The sequence below is a fragment of the Pelophylax lessonae genome, assembly GCF_965119305.1.
Source record: "Pelophylax lessonae genome assembly, chromosome: 4".
Lineage (NCBI taxonomy): Eukaryota > Metazoa > Chordata > Amphibia > Anura > Ranidae > Pelophylax > Pelophylax lessonae.
Genome location: NC_138771.1, coordinates 458,261,001 through 458,282,296, shown reverse-complemented (window position 1 = coordinate 458,282,296; position 21,296 = coordinate 458,261,001). Strand labels below are relative to the sequence as shown.

At 41.9% G+C, this 21,296-nt stretch overlaps 1 protein-coding gene across 1 annotated transcript in view; it reads left to right on the top strand.

Annotated features, from left to right (window-relative positions):
• The first annotated feature begins 5,179 nt into the window (after positions 1 to 5,179).
• Positions 5,180 to 21,296, top strand: part of NMUR2 (neuromedin U receptor 2) — a 67,520-nt gene continuing 51,403 nt past the window's right edge. Inside the window, exon 1 of the mRNA XM_082257163.1 lies at positions 5,180 to 6,039. Coding sequence (XP_082113289.1) covers positions 5,314 to 6,039 — 726 coding nt within the window. The 5' untranslated portion in view covers positions 5,180 to 5,313. The remainder of the gene's footprint in view (positions 6,040 to 21,296) is intronic.

Sequence of the window (21,296 nt, the reverse complement as noted above, 5' to 3'; positions counted from 1 at the left end):
ATTTTGTACTGCAAATGCAATTGATGCCCATAGAGAGTGCCTAACCTGTGCATTTATTACAGGTACAGCACTTTAAGTTTTTTTTTTTTCTTATTAAAAAAAATGCCCCCTGCAGACATAACCAGCTTCTACCCCCCAGCATGCCGACAGCTAACGCAGTGGCAAAAGAAAACCAATTGCCTAGTCCCCTGCCATGTTGCTATCAGATCACATGGTTTTGAGCATTGGAGATGATTTAAAAGGGGTTACACCCAAAAAAGGGGTACTCATCCCAAAGAACTGGTGCCTGAAAAGGTGCCGACAAGTTGGGGGAGTTATATGCCATCTACTTGTTTCCCATGGTTACAAGTGGGTGAATTCCCATGGTTACTGTGGTCCTTTGGAGTTCTCCTTGACATCACTAAGACATGTCCACATTTGGCATTAGTCCAACTAGCACATCATTGCCCACTTTTAAAATAATAATTTGCATAAACTTGCAAATTGCAGCAGTACCACAGATTCCTCAGGCTCACTTAGCCTTTACTCATAGCACTTTGCTGTATTGGCCCACTCCTGGCCTCTGTATCGGGTCTCCCAGCATCCCGGGCTCTCCCACTCAAAATGTACAAATCCCCCTCCTGGACTCTCTAGTTGTCTCAGCTCTCTTGGTCCTCTGCTGACTTGCATAGCTGTCCCAACTCTCCTGGTCCTGTGGGTAAGGAAATCTCTCCAACATGGAGTCTTGTCTCCCCAATCAATTACCTCTCCTGACTGGAGCACACTTCCATTCTCAGACTGTCTTTGTTTCTGAACAGCAGCAACTGCAAATGCTGTAGTTCTGATTAGGCTTATATTGGCCCTGCACACCTATGTCACTCAGACTGCAGGCATTTATCAAGGTCTGGACACAGGATTGAAGTTTCCTTCCTGCCCAAGACACTTTGGAACTTTCAAGCTCCAGTACCCAACCCAGGACTACCAAATCCTAGGGAAAACTTAAAACAGAGCTTTATCAGCTTATAAATCACTTGCTGAAGCTTCTAAAACTGAACCTTTGAGAATACTGTGACATCTGCATAAATTTTACTAAACTCATACTGTGGCAGGGCCTTGCATTGTCTCACCTCAAAATGCTAAAATTGTGTAAAAACACAGCACCAGTTTCAGCACCATGGATAGCTCCAGAAAATTCTCTAAGTATATTGTCACCTGTAAAAGTGATATTCTCCAGCAACCCTCATTCATCTGGTACACATTAAACTTATCATAAACAGGGTAAATGTAGATATGAAATGCCATGTAAATGTCAGGAGGGCAAATTGCTTTAAAAGATGCCTTTAAAACATATTTATATATATATATATATATATATATATATACACACACACATATACACACGTATATTCAAAAGTATTGTAATGTCTGCTTTTACACACACATGAACTTTAATTGCATCCCAGTCTTAGTCTGTAGGGTTCAATACTGAGTTGGCCCACCCTTTGTGGCTATAACAGCTCCAACTCTTTTGGGAAGGCTGTCCAAAAGGTTTAGGAGTGTGTCTATGGGAATGTTTGACCATTCTTCCAGAAGCGCATTTGTGAGGTCAGACACTGATGTTGGAAAGAAAGCCTGGCTCACAATCTGCACTCTAATTCATCCCAAAGGTGCTCTATCAGCTTGAGGTCAGGACTCGGAATAGGCAAGTCAAGTTCCTCCACCCCAAACTCGCTCATCCATGTTTTTTATGGACCTTACTTTGTGCACTGGTGTGCAGTCATGTTGGAACAGGAAGGGGCCAACCCCAAACTGTTTCCACAAAGTTGGGAGCATGAAATTGTCCAAAATGTCTTGGTATGCTGACGCCTTAAACTAAACTTGAACTAAGGACCAAGCCAACCCCTGAAAAACAATCCCACACCATAATCCCCCATCCACCAAATTATTTGGACCAGTGCACAAAGCAAGGTCCATAATGACATGGATGAGCACAGAGTCCTCACCTCAACCCGATAGAACACCTTTGGGATGAATTTGTGCAGAGACTGCAAGCCAGGCCTTCTCGTCCAACATCAGAGCCTGGCCTCACAAATGCGCTTCTGGAAGATTGGTCAAACATTCCTAAAGATTCATTCCTAAACCTCGTGGACTGCTTTCCTAGAAAAGTTGAAGACAGTAGAGCTTCAAAGGGTGGGCCAACTCAATATTGAACCCTACGAACTAAGACTGGGATGCCATTAACCGCTTCCCACCCTCCTACAATACATATATGGCGGAGTGGGAACTTCATCGTTCTGAGCCCACATACCAATACACCGCTCTCAAAGAGTACTCGGGCATGGCCCCGTGGCAGCACAACAGCACAATCCTGTGATGGCTGTGATCACAGGACACAGCCAAAACGGGATGAGGATATGGGCACCCAATTGGCCCTCCTGATAACATGATGGCTGTGTCCAATCAAAGCCTTCACAGTGTAAACAGAGACACAAGTCTCTGCGACAGTTCTCCCTGCTGAGCTCAGTGAGAGCTCAGTGAGGGGGGGGGGGGATCTGCAAACTATGTGACAACTCTGTGTGTAAGGGATGATTTTACACACAGAGCTGTCACAGATCCCCACACAGTATGCAAAGCACCACTGCCCCATCACATCTGTACCACTGCACAAAACATCTGTCATAGTGTCCCCATGAACATCAGTACTAGTGCAAAAAACATCTGCAATAGTGTTTCATTGTGACATCAACATCTGTCAGTTTCCGCTGGTGGACGATCAACATCTGTCATAGTGTACAAGTGCACAAAAACATCTGTCAGTGTATCAGTGTCCCACTGATAAATAAATAAAACTATTAAAGTGGCCCCATCCCCTCCGTGCTCGCGTGCAAAGGCAACGCACACGTTGGTTCCGCTGTGAACGTCAGAGTGAAAGCAATAATTCTAGCACCAGATCTCCTTTGTAACTCTAAAATGGTAAAAAATAAAGGCTTATAAAATATCACCTTTGGAGATTTTTAAATACCGAAGTTTGGTGCCATTTCACAAGCGTGCACAATTTTAAAGCATGATATGTTTGGTATCCATTTACCCAGTTCAGCACCGTTAACTGTGTAAAATTTTGTTAGAAAAGCTGCTTCACAAATACAGTGTGACATAAAAATTATCAAAACCCACACTTTTATTCTCTAGGGCCTCTGCTACAAAAATGTATAATGTTTGGGGGTTTTCTATTTTCTAGCAAAAATAAGAATTTTTACTTGTAAACAAAAAGCATCAGAAGAAGGCCTGGTCTTAAACTGGATAATGCCTGAAGGTGCTCCCTGCATGTTGGGCCTCTCTACGTGGTTAGGATTTGAAAAAGTCTCATACATGTAGTATCTCCATACTCAGGATGAGTAGCAGAATGTATTTTGAGGAATAGTTGCAAGTATGCCTATGCCGTGTGTGAGAAATAACTTGTTAATGTGACATTTTTGTGAAAAAAATTATAATAATTTCTTTATTTTACAAAGAAGAATTGTGAGAAAAAAATTGCAACTTCAAAAAACTTGCCATGCCTCTTACTTAATACATTGGACTGTCTACTTTCCAAAAAGGGATTATTTGGGGGTTATTTGTACTGTCTTGGCATGTTAGGGCCTCAAGAAATTAGGTAGGCCATCAGTACAGCAGGTGTGATCAATTTTTAGTGATTGATACAATAGCTTGTAGACTCTATAACTTTCACACAGACCAAATATTATACACATATTTGGGTTATTTTTACCAAAGAAATGTAGCAGTATAAATTGTGTTCAACATTTATGAAGAATTTTTTTCTAACAGAAACAAGAAAAACATATTTTAAAAAAAAAAAGATATTTTTTTCATTTGTATTGCAAAAAAACAAACAAACAAACAAAAAAAAACAATTGGTGATTAAGTACCACCAAAAGAAAGCTCTATTTGTGTGAAAAAAAAATGATAATGATAATTTCATTTGGGTACAGTGTTGCATGAGTAATACTCATTCAAAGCGGGACAGCACAGAAAGCTGAAAATTGGCCTGGGCAGGAAGGGGGTGAAAGTGCCCAGTACTGAGGTGGTTAAAGTTCATGTGCATCCCAATACTTTTGACAATATAGTGTGTATATAATATATATATATATATATGCCCAATAGAATTTCATTGTGCGAACTATGATCACTGTGTATAATTATAAAGCAGAAAGAAGATCCTGAGTATTTTTGAGAAAATAAGGCTGTGACTCTGTACATATAAAACTAAAATTTATACATGGATACAAACAAACAAAATGTTTTTTTAACAATTAAATCACAGTGATAAGAATATTTATGCCCTTTCACATTTTTCTTAAAAAAAAAAAAAGATAAGGAAAAAAAAAAAAACTATAATTTCCTTTTTAGGCTTACTGACCATTTTATTTTATCTCATGCATGTCAAATTAAATCTGGCTCATGGTTCATTTGTCTAACAAGTGTTAGATGTTCATTTCAAAATATATTTTCACATTACCAGCAAACATAGTGGCAAATGCAATTTACCCAGGACAGTTTTCATGGTTGTATTCCTCCGTTATGAACATCCAGAACACATAACATTCCCATTTTCATCTGGTAGAACAGAAGTAATGGTGTGTCCTAGAAATTAACCCTTCAGCAGCTTGCCACACCAACCTGCACTGAATATCAGCGATCGTGAAAGCACCAGCGATGAGCAGCGAGAACCTTTTCATCTCAGACTCGTGCTGAATGCAGCTTGAAGTCATTGTTAGAAATGTTGAATAATTTTGGCCATCCAATCAGCATCCTTCAGGGGAGGAGAGTTTTCCACTTAAAACAGAGATCTTTAAAAGGCAACTGGTGTACAGTATCACACAGCAGCACAATCTGAGACTTGAGCAGTTTTCTCCCCTATTGAACGGACTTGTAGCCCCTTGGAAAGTGCTTGAAGAGGAGCTCCAGTGCCAGTATTTAAACAGAATTCATACTACCATTGTTAGCTTCCTGACACCTAGTTGAGTATTTCTCTCCTATTTTTTACATCATTCGATGTGTCTTCATTTTACATTAACCTTTTTGTGTATCTTTATATTTTAGTGACATTTTATTTCATTGTGTCTAGTTATTTAGAATTATACTATTATTTTATTAAACCATTTATGTCTTGGTTTATTATCTTTTAGTGATTTTATTTTTGTTACATAGCAATTTTGCTACGTTATGGCAGGATCTTTTTGACAGACCAGCTTCATTCTTACTAGTATTTAGACAGTTTCTGTTGTTTGGACATACAAATTAAGTGAATCCTGGTTCAGTCTTAACATCCGAGCAATGGATGAGCAGCAGAATGTCAGTCTCATGTTGCCAGGTCATTTTCTTCCATCTGATGACACTCTCTTGAGATACCTAAACAGCACAGAAGAATATCTGGCATATTTTTATGGCCCAAAGCGAAGTCATTTATCGCTCCCCATAACTCTTGTATACACAGCGATTTTCTTGGTGGGGGTCAGTGGAAACATTCTGGTGTGTTTGGTGATCCTGAAGCACCACAACATGAGGACTCCAACAAACTATTACTTGTTTAGTCTAGCAGTTTCTGACCTTCTTGTCCTGCTCCTTGGGATGCCTCTTGAAGTGTATGAGATGTGGCGCAACTATCCTTTTCTCTTTGGTGCTTGGGGGTGTTATTTTAAGACTGTGCTCTTTGAGACTGTATGTTTTGCCTCCATCCTTAGCGTGACAACAGTGAGTGTGGAGAGGTATGTGGCCATTATCCATCCTTTTCAAGCCAAGCTCAAAAGCACCAGAAGGAGGGCCCTTAGAATCCTCATTACACTTTGGATCTTCTCCATTCTTTTCTCTATCCCCAATACTAGCACTCATGGCATCGAAGTGAAGTACTTTCCCAATGGAAGTCTTGTACCAGACTCTGCTATGTGCACTGTTGTCCAACCCTTGTGGATTTATAACTGCATTATCCAGGTAACATCATTCCTGTTCTACGTGCTTCCAATGGGAGTCATCAGTGTCCTTTACTGCCTGATGGGTATAAAAGTAAGTTGGATGACATCTAATTACATTTTTAAGATTATGCAATAACCGCATTCATCTTCATGTATAAAGAATTAGTCCACCCAAAACCGTCATTTTTTGCAAGAGCCTGGGAAGGTAAACCTCTAAGTGTCTTACATCTCCCAGGATCTCTATTGGTAAGTGCTCTACTGGTGAGGTTCTAAACCTTTGCCATGACTATGATGATGGAGCCCTGTTCTACTTGCTGTAACTAGTTGTTTATTTTACATTATAAAAATACAACAGTAGGGATGGGAACACCAAGATTGGGTGAGAGCATCCAAAAAATACAAAATGGGAAAGGAAAAGATCTAGGGACTGTCAAAGGTAGATCAAATCACTAGAGTCTCCAAAGCATACAACACAATAGCAGGTGACTTAGCTCAGAAGGCTCCACCTAAATCTAAAATATTAGTTTTGTGTGGATTAACTCTTAATTTTCATGAGAGCTTAGGTATTGATCATCTCATTCTGAGTTTAGCTTGTACTTCTGTGTCCTCATTTATGCACTTTATCATTATGTGCCAAGTACTTTTAGTTTCATGCTTCTGCCTGCATTGCATTAAGTGTCAGTGTTACCACATCCATGCTGGGAAACTGCAGGGGAATAATAAGCAAAAGCATGAGGTGATTGAAGGTAAAAAGGATTTAAAGGTAATTCTCATGAACAAGAAGCAAAGGTGAAGAACACTATCATTTTAAACTCACCTTTGTGATTCGTTTTTAAAAAAAGACTCAATTTGAAAGTAGATGTAAAACCTAAAAAGAAGAACATTTCGTTTCTAAAGCACTGTGTATTACAAAAATCTATTAAAAATAAAATACTTTTTGTTCACCTTTTTTTTCATGCCATGTGACATCTAAGTGCAGTTTATCTCCAAAAAATCTTTGCATCAAGTTTCTGTCTACATGCACTTCAGCAATGGCTATATGGCATTTCCTAGAGATGTTTTCCACATGATGACACCAGTGGATCAATGTGTGTTGGAATGTCCACTTTGTAGTCTCTATTGAAAACCTATATAAAACAGGGTAAATGCCGCAGAACAATTTGGACAGAAGACAGACAGATTTTTTCACCCCATAACAGGAAGTGCCTTAACAACCACCTTCATAGCAGGATCACCAGGTGTTATTTTAATGAAAGCTGCAGATTTAAGAATGTTAAAGATAACTTTTAAAAATATGTTAAAGCTTATTTGAAATTCTACAGATTGGGTTTTCACATACTTTAAAGTCAATACTCAAAAAAAAACTGCACTAGCAATTTAACCTTCAAAACTGTGATCTAGGTAGCTGTATTCTTCAAAATGTTTCAGTCACACAACCCTATAGCCTATATCTATTGTAGAAGAATAATATAGGAAGAAAACTAGAGTTTTAGTTCCCCCCTTGCTTCTGCCTGATATAGATAATGCATGTTCAGAAATTCAATATACACTATATTACCAAAAGTATTGGGACACCTGCCTTTACACGCACATTAAATTTAACTGCACCCCAGTTCTAATCTGTAATGTTCAATATTGAGTTGGCCCACCCTTTGTAGTTATAACAGCTTCAACTCTTTTGGGAAGGCTGTCCACAAGGTTTAGGAGTGTGTCTATGGGAATGTTTGACCATTCTTCCAGAAGTGCATTTGTGAGTCTTTGTGAGTCTTTATGGACCTTGTTTGTGCACTGGTGTGCAGTCATGTTGGAACAGGAAGGGCCATCCCCTTACTGTTCCCACAAAGTTGGGAGCATGAAATTGTGCAAAATGTCTTGGTATGCTGTTGCCTTAAGAGTTCCCTTCACTGGAACTAAGGGGCCAAACCCAACCCCTGAAAAACAATCCCACACCATAATCCCCTCTCTGCCAAATGATTTGGACCATTGCACATATCAAGGTCCATAAAGACATGGATGAGTGAGTTTGGGGTGGATGAATTTGACTGGCCTGCACAGAGTCCTGATCTCAACCCGAAAGAAAACCTTTGGGATGAATTAGAGCAGAGACTGTATGCCAGGCCTTCTTTCCAACATCAGTGCCTGACCTCACAAATGCACTTCTGGAAGAATGGGTATATATTTCTATAGACACACTCCTAAACCTTGTGGACAGCCTTCCCAGAAGAGTTGAAGCTGGTATAGCTGCAAAGGATGGGCTAACTCAATATTGAACTCTACGGACTAAGACTGGGATGCCATTAAATTTCATGTGCACGTAAAGCCAGGCATCACAATACTTTTGGTAATATAGTTTAGAAGGTTCCATAGATTAGGAGGGAGGAGTGGTAAAGAGTTGGGTTTTATTCTAAATAAAGCGCTTATCTTTAGGGCCCTTGGCACACAGGGCTGCCCAAATGCAGTGCATCTCTCCCAGTGTTTTAGTACACTCTGGAGGGGAGAATCCGGCATCAAGCCTCACTTTAGGAAGCCTGTCAAAGTCTTTAGCAGGCTGTGGCTGAACAGGACTGAATGCTGTAATGAGACGTTCTGTGCTAAGGGAGTGAGCTAGAAGAGGGGTCGGGGCTGAGGGGAGTTTAGGACTGTGAGTGAAAATCTGTACTGTGTGAGGAATTGGTCCTTTTAGAGGGGATCTGTACAATGGGGGATATAGGATTGGGGTGGGAGGGATTTGTACTGGGAGAAGGGAGGAGGAGAGAGTGTACATTGTACATTAGCCTTTTTTTTTTCATACTTTTGGGCCCCTCACTCTCTGTGTCACACAATCCTAACATCTGCACTCTTGACCCCTGAACTCTGTGTGTTACATACTCCTGAACCCTGCACATTGTACAGTAAGTCCCCTACTTACGAACGAGTTCTGTTCCGGGAGCTCCTTTGTAAGTCCAACTTGGTTGTAAGTAAACAAAGATCAGTGCTTACAGACCAGGGCTGCGAGCACTATAAAGTGTGTTCAGGGGGGGGGGGGGGGGGGAGTTCCCCTGTCAGAATACAATAACACAGCTGGGGAGATCACTGCACCAACATTGCATGTGCTGGTATGGTGATCTATCAGGTTGTTTTATATTCAGTCTGCTAGGATGAATGAAATAAAAACAAAAAAAACTGTGCGTTGGCATCTTTGAAAGTTCGCAACTCGAAGGTTCATATGTAGGGGACTTACTGCACAATAACTATTCCTGATACCTGAACTCTGTGCGTGTCACACACCCTTGTGCCATACACCCCTGTGCCCTACACACCCTCCCCCTATATATATTTACACAATTTTGGCCAGCATTCTGCATGCCACCTGTAGATAATGTGTCTTCTGCTTCTGCTAGATGCCTGTGTGTGCGCAGTAAAATCCCAAAGACATCTACAGGGCTGGGAAATAGGCATCTACAGTGCCGGGAAATGTGTCTTCTGCTTCTAGATGCCTGTGTGTGTGCAGTAAAATCCCAAAGACATCACAGTACTGTGAAATGGATCTGTCCCCCAGCTCTATAGAACTCTATAGGGTTTTACTGCCCCAAACACAGGAAGTTTCCCTGGCTAAAATCCTATTTGTGTCTCTCTTCTGTAGATCATGTGACATGTAATTAATTAGTGATGGGACACTTCCGGTATCTGCAAAGATTGCTGCAGTTTAAATGAGATCAACAACACTGTCACTAAATGCTAAGCCCACTGTGGGAGTGTATAGTGTTTGGGATAAGACAGAATAAGCCAAAATGGGACCTGTAGCAGCAGGAAGGAAAAAGCATTGTGTTGGTATTATATGTATGCATGGTAGCATCAAGGTTTAAATCTAACCAGTGCCATCCACAACAGCCACACCCAGCAGAAAGCACCTGCAGCAGGTGAGTCTGTGTTGCAATGGCAAAAGCAAATAGGGCAGCGCTTAGGCAATGTAAGGCCCCTTCACAGGTTGATGACGGAAAACCACGATGGATGCTCTGGCTCAGATGTCCCCTCTTACATCAATGGATGAACACACTTTCAAAAGGTAGAGCCGATATTTCTTAATCCATCTTTATTAGTACATGTAGATGAGTAAAAATACAAATGGGCTCACACGTTTCGGCTGATAAGCCTTGATCAAAGCACAGATTTAGAGTAAAAGAGCAGGACATATATAATGTGCAAATATACCCCACCTTCCAATTAATCACCTAATTAAACATCACAGTTGAAAGTAATCAGCTGGTTGGGTATAATAGTTGATAGTGCAGCAGAAAAAAGGGGAGGCTTGTTAAGGCAGTGGACATATAGAACAAATATTTGGACGGTCATTCAGTTAAAGAAAGTAAAGAAAGAAAACATGTAAATATAAGTATAATAGATACATTAGCATAAACAATTATTTAAGAATCACATCCACATCATATTGGGAATTAAAGCCTATAGGTACCTTGGGTCTCTAATGGCTCGTACACACGATCAGATAATCGGACGACTTATAGTTCGCATTTTGTTGCATGATACTAATATCGAATTCAACAATGCGTACTAAACGTATGATTTTTGTCGTACCATTCTGGAAAAGCTTCCTGGCTGCGTAGCTACGTATTGGATAGTGCAAATCAAAAACAATGGCAGCCAGGCCTTTTCCGGGTTTTTTTTTGTGTTTCTAATCATGCGTCGACTTTGTCTATCGATTTTTAGTGGACGCATACTGTACTGATTAAACGACTGCCATTCGGTAGGCTATCGTACGACAAAGGTTTTCGTGTTTGTTCCTTCGAATTTTTTGGGACGAAAAGGCTGTTGAAAGTTGTGTACTAACGATCAGATTATTGTGCGATCAAGTCGAAAGCAATATTTTTCGTACGATTATCTGAATGTGTGTTTGAGGCATAAGCTAAAAATCAACCAAACCGCTCTTTCCAAAAGTTTGCAGTGGAAATCTCCACCACTTGGCAATTTTTTACCTTCTCTAGACCACAAAACACAAAAGATCTCATGTCACCAAAATGGCATTCTAACTTCTGGCTTTATCAGTTCACACTACCTCCCCACCCCCAGCTTCTGCTGTGGCTTACAAAGGAACTGTAATCTTTGGCCTGGCTGCTCAAAATGCCAACCACAACCCTGAAAGACTACATCGGGAGTTACAGCTGACAGCACCTCGAGGGGCACCACTCACCCCCACACTTGCTACCACCCCACCACTACCACGTGAGCACTCCCTCCTCCCCCTTTACCAGTGTGCCTGCACTTTTCTTCATACCACCATGCCTGAAACTGCCCCATCACTACATCTTCATAACAACCCCCCCCCACCCCAAAAAAAAAAAACTCACAGTATACTGTCTGACTTCCATCCTTCTCCCTTCACCTCACCTGTACACTAGTTCTCACTCTCACCACTGTGCCGGACTCCCACCTCTCCCGTATGCTCACTTCCTTAGTCACTGCATCGACGCATGTCTTATCACACATCATCACTGCCACTGTACCATTGTGTATTCCTGCGCTCCACCACTACTACTACTACTACTACTTTTCGCCAGTTTAATGAACAGGCACACTTTTGCTAGTGTACAGTCAGCAGCAGAAACTCATTCAGCCAATTACAGCATTGAATCATACCCCATTGATTAGGAATTTGTGGTTAGACTTAAAACAATTTCAGCTTCTGGGTATTACCTTCTTGATATTGAGACCCTATCACCAGTAAGGGATGAAGCAAGCCATTTTAATAGGCTGGAAAGGCAACTGTTAAAATATGTTTTTCACTAGAGCCTCTGAGTGTTATATAAATCTTTCTGCTTAAGACATCGATGGCGAATTGCCTGAAACTCAGCCTAGTAGAAGAACTATTATCTTATGTAATAGCATTTAGCTGATGTTTTGCACTCAGCTGTTGTTAACAAGATAACACAAATCACATTAGTTTGCAGACATCTGGTTAGTGGTTACAAAACAGCAGAAGCAAAACATCCCTGCACCATGAAAGCAACACCTTCTTGTCGCTTCATATGAACAGGTTCCAGCAATCAGCAACATTTTATTATTTTAAGAGTCCAATGACCTGAACCTTTTTTTTTAATTACACATTTTATTTTAAAGGAAACAATAATTTGAATTAAAAATGATTTCTAGGACTATAGGCTTAGAAAGAGTCAGACACAAAATCACAATATAGGCTATTTAATTGTATTTAAGTCCTACTAAACGATTCTAAACATTTTTAACCATTTCAGCTCCGGAAGGTTTTACCCCAGGCCTATTCAGCAATGTGTTACATTCACACATATGAATTTTTTGGTGCGTTTTGCAGAATTGCAATACAGTTAATTTAAAATGGTTTCGTATGGATGTAGTTCACATCTGTGCATTTTGCAGAGCTGCATATTGTTGGAAAGAGTCACTTTTTCTCACAGCAGATTGAGTTTTGCGTTTAATAGTCTTCAATGGAACTGCACCAAAAGAGCAAGTGTTTTGTGTTTTGCGGATTTGTGTTTTTTTCTCTTTAACACACTGTGTATAGCTGGTTGCTATAGTGGGAGTGTGCCAGGAAGCTAGCTGCCACGTCATCAGCTGTCAGTGGGCTTCCCCGCTGATAGCTGAATGTAAAAAAATCTTATTTTGAAGATTTTGAAGGTAACCCCCATACCAAAATTTAAAAAAAATGGCTATCCACCCCCCCCCCCCACACTTCTCAAAGCATGCAGTCCAGCAGGTCAGGAAATGGAGGGAACAAGCAAGTGCCCTCCTCCTCCTGAACCATACCAGGCCACATGCCCTCAACATGGGGGTTGCTTTGTGCACGGGGGGACTCTGCCCCCAAAAAAGCACCTTACACCTCTATTGATGGGGACAGCCTCCAATAGTGTTCAACCTCATGGAGGGAAATGCATGTGGCTTCCCTCCAGATGAAGCCACATGCGTTGGTGGTATAACATGTAGATTTTGGGCCTGGCGGCAGGAGTATTCACTGGATTAGGTGATATGCTGGATGTTTATTACATGCTTGTTTTTATATAATAAATGTGAGTATATTTTATGAAGTGGGGTCTGTGCATTGTGTTGAACGTATTAACCCAGGTACTGCACTATTGGAGGCTGTTCTTTTCTGTTTGTTGCTTATGACCTGCTTGTGAGCTGTGTGGAGCCATTTTGGAAAGGAAATCCTATTGCTCTTAAATAAACCTGAACACCATATGTTTGGTTCATCAGATTGATCTGCTTACATGCTTAGTTGACCCTTAGTTGGGGTCTAGAATAAATGTGAGCTTGCACTTCACCTGGTGAAAGAAGCAGAAGTTGGAAAAAGCATAACACTGTAGAGTTTTTTTTGTGAAGCAATTTATTGCATAGAGACTTTCTCAATTCTCAGATTTTTTTTATTCCTATTCAATATAAGTGTACTTTCTCACACTATTTATTTACACGTTTGTTTACAGATATATTTTGTACTGAAACATTATATTTATGAAATGTTTATATTTGTAGTTATTTATTGTCACGTTTCAGTTAACCCTATATTTTGTTACTGAGGCAGCGCGATGATCACACATTTTTATTTTGATTGATTTCCCCTTCAACATGGGAGCCCCCAGACCCCCCACCCCCCCAGCTGAATGAGTTTGAGATATATTGTCAATCACAACACCTGCTGCCACCGCCAACTCAAAAAAAGAAAAAAAAAGCCTGCTAGAGGACTGCCAGCTCCATCGTCTGCACCTGACAGTTCTTATCTAAGAATACCAATATCTAAGGGGTGAGGTCACCTGGTGACATCACTGGGTGACACGCCCCCTTGTGACATCACAAGCCAGGGTCATGTCATTTAAGAACTGTCCGAAGGCAGAGCTGGCAGAGTTTGAGTAAGCAGTGGCATTGGGCATCCTGATTGACCGGTAATCTTCACAGGGGATATTTATTTTTATTGTTAAAATAAAAGGACTATGTGCCCCATACTTATTCACATAGGAGGGGTGGGATCTGGGGGCCACCTTGTTAAGCCCCCCCCCCAGCCTGCAGACCCCCAGGGTACATGGGTACAAGGTGCTTTGGGGGGGAAAGCAAAGCCCCCCAACCCAAAAGCACCCCCTCATGTTGAGGACATGTGACCCGGTATGGTTCAGGAGGGGGGGGGGCGCTTTCCTGACCTGCCGGGCTGCATGTTCGGATAAGGGTCTGGTATGGATTTTGGGGGGGGACTTTTCTTTTAAATTTTGCCATTTTATTTATTTATTTTTTTATTGCTGGCAACTGTTTTTTACATTCAGTGTCATGTGTTATCTGTTGTATCCAATGCCAGGCAATTTAGTGGGCCATTTCTCTGGACAACAATCAGATACATTTGAGAGCTTTTTTCATAAATTTTCTTATTACATTTTTTACCCACTTAATGACTGTCCCACGTACATTTACTGCGGCAGGGCGGCCCTACGGTGCATAATCACATACCTGTACAGTGGGAGCCAATCAGTGGGTCGTTCGGAGGTATGACAGAACAGTGGTCTGCCTATGTAAACAAGACAGACTATTGTTCTGGCAGACAGGAAGAGAGAGATCTTGTGTTCCTACTAATCAGAAACACAGATCTCTCTCTTATTGCAGTCAGTCAATCCCCCACACAGTTAGAAATCACTCTCTTGGAGCACACCTAACTCTTTGATCGCCCCTGATGTTAACCTCTTCCCTGCCAGTGTCATTTATACAGTGACAGTGCATTTTTTGCACTGATCACTGTATTAGTGTCACTGGTCCCTAAAACGTGTCACTTAGGAGTTGATTTACTAAAGGCAAATCCATTGTGCACTTGGAAGTGTAGTCGCTGTAGATCTGAGGGGAACATGCAAGGAAAATAAAAAAACAACAGCATTTTTACTTGCACATGATTGGATGATAGAAATCAGCAGAGCTTCCCCTCAGGTCTACAGCGGCTGCACTTCCAAGTGCACTTGCAGTGCAATTGCAGCGCACAGTGGATTTGTCTTTAATAAATAAACCCCTTAAGCCCCGTACACACGTACTGATCGTCGGCCGTCTTTTGTCCAGGGCTGTCGTGTCTGTTGAAAACTGCAAAAGACTGCACACGAATTTTGTCGGCCAACAACAGCCGACTGCAGAAGTGATGTCATGTGATGGTTAACTTTCCGTGTCTTTTTTCTTTTCTGAGCATGCCCAGTCTTGCTAATCTGCTGTCTGTCGGCCGAAATCTGTACTGACTGGCGAACAATCAGCTGTTCTGTTGTTGGCCAACAAAAATTTTAATGCCTGCACGACAGATTCTGTTCGGCCGAAAATGCGCTGTCGGCTGTCGGAAGCATCATACTAACAAGCCAACAATCGGCCGATCCGTCGTCGGCCGAATATTTACGGCCGACAATCGGTACGTGTGTACGGGGCTTTAGTGTCAGATTTGCTATAATGTTGAAGTCCAGCTAGAAATTGCTGATCGCTCCCATTTCTAATAAAAACAATAAAAAATAAATAAAAAGTCCATAAATCTATCCAATAGTTTGTAGATGTGATAACTTTTGCGCAAATCAATCAATATACGATTTTTGGGATTTTTTTTAGCCAAAAATATGTATCAGAATACAAACTGGCCTAAACTGAAGAAGAAATTAGATTTTTACATTTTTTTTATTGGATATGTTTTATAGCAAAAAGTTAAAAAAAAAGTTGTTGTTTTTTTTTTTTTTTTAAATTGTCAGCATTTTTTTGTTTATAGCACAAAAATAAAAACTGCAGAGGTGATTAAATGGCACCAAAAGAAAGATCTATTTGTGGAGGGAAAAAAGGACATCAATTTTATTTGGGTACAACATCGCGTGACCGTGCAATTGTCAGTTAAAGCAAAGCAGTGCCGTATCACAAAAAATGGCCTGGTCAGGAAGGGGGTAAAACCTTCCCGGGCTGAAGTGGTTAAGGAGTAGCTCATAAGGTATTGGGTTGGGACTGGCATGTGGAGTGTAATAACCCAAATGCCTAGTCACTTTGCGCACACATACAAATTTATTCAGGAACCAATTAAACTACCAGCATGTCTTTTGAGTATGAAAGAAAGGCTACACAAGCACATGGAGGACACGTAAACTGACCAAGATTCAAGCCAAGCCACTGTGCTGCCCTAAGGCATACACCACCATTGGTTCTTATAGTTTTAAAAGGACCATCTTAATTTATAGATCTTTTATGTATTAAAACTCATTGTTACTTTGATGTTTTTTTTTCTGGATCCCTAGTTTACCATTATGGTAACCAGTGGTGGCTGGTGCTCCATGGGCCGGGGGGGAGTGGGGCATCAGACGGGAGACACCATACCCCCCCCCCCTCTGACCACACCAGCTTGCTCGCACACCATACCATCCAACCACCCCCCCCCCCCAGTCGCCAGCTCACTCACTCTGGACTAAAGTAGAGAGCAGCTTCCCCCAGTGGCGGCGGCTTCCCCTGCGTCTCCTCCCTCCTCCTCCTTGGCCAATAGCATGGCCTCTCCTTTCAGCCAATCGAGAAATGGGTCTCAGGACCCGCTTCCTGATTGGCTGGGAGTAGGATCCGTGTGCTATTGTCACACAACTGGGTGGGCTCGGGGCGCAGTGCTCTGCGCCCTGAGCCCACCCTTTTTTTGAAGCCTATTAGAGCCTCTGGCTCTAATCACGTGCTTAAAAAAAAAAAGAAAAACCCATTGGAATCCATGCGTCCTGCACCCTGCATGTAGATTAGGGGGCCAAACTCATGGATTGGTGGGCGGCGCCCCTGCGCCCCCAATGCACCTGCCGACACTGATGGTAACCTCTCTCAAATATGAGGATTCTAGTAAAGCTTAGAAAAACAACTGTGTTATGTTATAACCTGGGAACTTCACACACTCTGGTGTCCTAACCTAGACTGCAGACCTTATAAACCTTTACATATATCAACTGAAGTAACTAACCTCTGGTGATAACTAGAGATAAAAAAAATCCTCCTACATACTGTAAGTTGTACCTGTATATCTGCTGTCCTCCTTTCTTTAGATCCTTCTAAAGCACCTAGATCAAAAGCTTGTTCTCAGCTCCAGCAGGCAGAGGGGTGGGGATCTGACATCACACACTGAACAGAATAGAGAGGAGATCTGAGTAGAGGGAATAAATACAGCCCCCACTCACACACACACACACACACACACACACACACACACACAGCTTTATAGGAACATATGCACAGCTGAGGCTGTCAATCACCTTTTTTGTATTGGAGGGGGTGGTGGGACCATTACCAGTGCTTGTCTGCTCTTAGGGCTCTTTCACACACGGCGATCAGATCAGATCCGCCTGTCAGTTTTTTAGGCGGATCTGATCGGATCCTCCATGCAGCTCTATGGGGCAGCGGATGTCAGCGGAGACACCTCCGCTGACACCCGCTGCCATCCGTATCCGATCCTGTCCGTGAAATCTGGACGGATGGAAACCCTATTTTTCCACCTGTTCAGGGATCGGATCGGATTAGAACGGACAGGCAGTCCGCTCTCATCCAATCCCCCATAAAGAGCAGCGGGGGCTGTGACACCTCCCTCTCCGCACTGCAAGCGGAGACAGAGCTGTCATCCGCCGGCTCAGCGGGGATTGGCAGATCGATCCCCGCTGAGCAGCACGGATCCGCCTACGGAGGCGGACCGTGTGAAAGAGCCCTTAGACTGTCAGAAGTGACCCATGCAGATAGCAGAGGGAAGAGAGATCAGAAAGGAACACACTAGGTGCTTTGGATTGAGGCTAGTATGCATTCTAGAAGAATATGCTATGTTAATTTTTCATTTCAGAGGTTTATAACCACTAAAGACGAGTTACTACTGTGCCTTTGTGTGTCAAGTAAATCCCCAATTATAGTCTAAGTAAACAACTGGTTGTACTAAAATAAGGGTTACCAAAATAGGATTGGCTGCTTCATATGTATGTCTTTTTTGTTTTTTTATTTTGTTTTGTTCACTTCTCTGTTTAGTTATCTTCCCCTTACTCCAAAGATCCATTTGAGTTAAACTTCTCATAAGCTTGTATTTCCCATTTTACTGTCACTCTGTATAACACATCAATAAGGCAGATAACATTTTTCTTTCTTCAGATAGGACAGCACACCAAAATAAATGTTATTCAGTTGGTTTTGCACATAATTATAGTGCGAAGACCATTGATGTGCATTAAAACATAGCAACCAATCAGATTTACCTGCAGTTGTCAATTAAAATATTTCTTGTTGCTTTCTACAAGTGATTTAACATCACTGTGTATTATCCTACACCTTAAATAAATTCCCTTTTGGGTTTCTGTTTAAATTGTAACTTTGGTTGTTTTTTTTAATAGCCCCTTAGTGATGGCATCTACCAAATGTGCTAGAAAAGAAAATGGTGACTCTTGAGTAGAAAAGATTGTCTATTTGGTAGAGCCTAGAAGCCATACCATCTACACCAGCCTTTCTCAACCTTTTCAGCACAGAGGAACCCTTGAAATAAATTTCTGGTCTCTGGGAACTCCTGCTAAAAAGTAAAAATCTACAACTTATGACACATTAGTGTGACAGTCAGTGGAAAGAATGATCCTTACTCTTGTAATCATTGGAAAGAATTATCCCCTTACAGATAGCTAAAATGAACAATGGTGTCATTGGGAACTTATCTGAGAGGCAGAAATTGCCCATTGCTAAAGGAACCCCTAACAACCTCAGGGGGAACCCTATGGTTCCACAGAACACTGGCTGCATGTTAAAAATAATTGCTATGGCTGATACACAGTACATATAAACTTCTCATTCACGGCACACACATGATAGATTTATTAACACAAATATTAAAATGTTCAGCACGTGGTGTCTACTAGACTAAGTGTCAAATGGTGACTATTTGTCAAAAGAAAGTCAATATGACAAATGACCAGAAAAGGTTGTGTACGTTTTTTAGCTGCGTTCGGATGGTTTGGTTTAGAGACTAGCCAGACACTTCTTTAACATTGCTGAGGCAGCTCAAAAGGTTGCAGATCAATAGTGCTAACTACAGACATACAAGTGAAGTTGCAATATTTGCATACCCTTTTAAGGCCCCGTTCACATAGGGGCGACGCTACTTCGCACCGCGACCTCCGAGGTCGCGGTGCGAGCAGCGTGCCGCGACCTTGGAGCGGCCGCCACGGACTTCATAACATTGAAGTCTATGGCGGTCGCCTCCTGGTCGCCCCCAAAGAAGCTCCGGACCCTTGTGTCGCTCCTATTAGAACGGGTCCGCAGCTTCCCTATGGGAGGCGACCTACGGCGACCTGTGAGGCGACCAGGTCGCCTCAGTGTGAACCGGGACTAAAGCAACTCTGTAACAAAACAAATAAAACAATAAAACAATGAAACAAATTAAACAAATAAAATAAAACAAAAACATAGTGGCCCGGACAAACAAGAGAGTTTATACTTACCTTTTCCACTGCCTGTGCCTCCAATCTGCATCTGGCACTCCTTGGAGAGGGTTGTATTCCGGCTGGTCCCCTCCTACGCTGTGGTTTCTCCTGCTGAACCCTACATGAGCGCATGACGCATTACTGACACGAGGGATGGTGGATCAAACCACTGTAGTGGAACCCCCTGAAAGTCTATCAGATGCTAAAGATCCTTCTGCAGTGGCATCCCTACAATACAGCGCAAATCGTTGTTCTCTCTGAAATGATCACTGAGCGCCTGTGATCCTTTTATATAGGCTCACAGGTATCTGTGTCATTTCACAAGTCCCTCCCCATACAGTTAGAAACACTCCCCTAGGCTAACAATTAACCCTTTGATCGCTCCTAGGTTGACCCCTTCCCTGCCAGTGTCATTATTACAGTAACAGTGCATAATAAACAGGATGAACATTTTTAATTTTTTTTTCAGGAATGTTATATAGCAGAAGATGAAAAATATATATATATATTTTTTTTTTCAAAATTGTCGCAATTTTTATAGCGCAAAAAATAAAAATCACACAGGTGATAAAATACCACCAAATGAAAGCTCTATTTGTGGGAAAAAAAGGACATCAGTTTTATTTTGTTACGGTGTTGCACAACCATGCAATTTTCCGTTAAAATAACGCAGTGCTGAATCGCACAAAATGGCCTGGTCATTAAGGGAGCAAATCCTTCCAGTCCAGAAGTGGTTAACCTTTTAAAAAAAAAAATTTCCACACTTACCATGCATTTTCCAAACTTTACTGTAGCTTTGCAAGCATAGGCATGCGCACAGGGTGTGCAAGATGTGCTTGGGCACACACTAATCAACCCATGCGCATTAGCATTATCGCTCTGTGTGCCAGAAGGAAGATGGGAAATATGGGAAATCTAAATTTGTGTATAAAAGAGCCCCTAATTTAAGAGATAGGGTACTCAGGAATCTCATAGAACCTCCAAAAATAAAGAAGTTGACTTTTTGGAACATTAAGGGATTCCACAGCTGTGGCTGATGCTACAGCTGTGTCAGAGTACCTAACAACATGAAGAAAAGGACATCCTTTACTAATCCCAGCATACAAAGATCCTATGATGTTAAGGATTTTGTGTCATGTGATATTAAAGGAGTAGTGTATGCTATAAAATGCCCCTGCAACCTACTATATCTGGGGTCCTCAATAGGCGGACACCGGGCCACGTCCGGACCCACACACGCTTAAATCTGGACCGCCGAAGCGCTCTCCCTCCTTCTGTCATCAGCGGGGGCAGAATGGAGAGGATCGGAGTGGCTGTGTCTTACACTGTGGCAGCGCTGCATGATTACAAAAAGCCAAGTTCTTCTGCTTACCCGGCGGAGAGGCTGTCATATGAAGTTTCGCCTCCTGGACCGGCTCCTACCTATGATAGACAGAATACCGGTGACGTCTATCATAGGAGCCGGTTCAGGAGGCGGGACTTTGTATGGCAGCCTCTCCGCCGGGTAAGCAGAAGAACTTGGCTTTTTGTAATCATGCGGCGCTGCCACAGTGTAAGACACTCCGATCCTCTCCATTCTGCCCCCAGCTGATGACTTGGCTTTTTGTAATCATGCAGCGCTCTAACCCGCACTGGTTACTCTGCAGTAATGGGGGCACACACACTTGTCATTCTGCATTAATGGGTACGCACTGGTCACTCTGCATTGGATGGGGGCAAGTTTTGGGGAATGCCTTTTTTTGTTGTTGGCGTTCTGTATTTGGAATTTGACGGTCCTTTTCCGGACCTTGGACTGAATGGAAAATTGGTAAGTGGACCTTTTAAGTTTACATTTGACTACCCCTGTACTATATATAGGCAGAACAAAGAGAACACTTAAGGAAAGAATAAAAGAGCATGTGCACAATATCTGTATAGGGTTTGATAAACATAA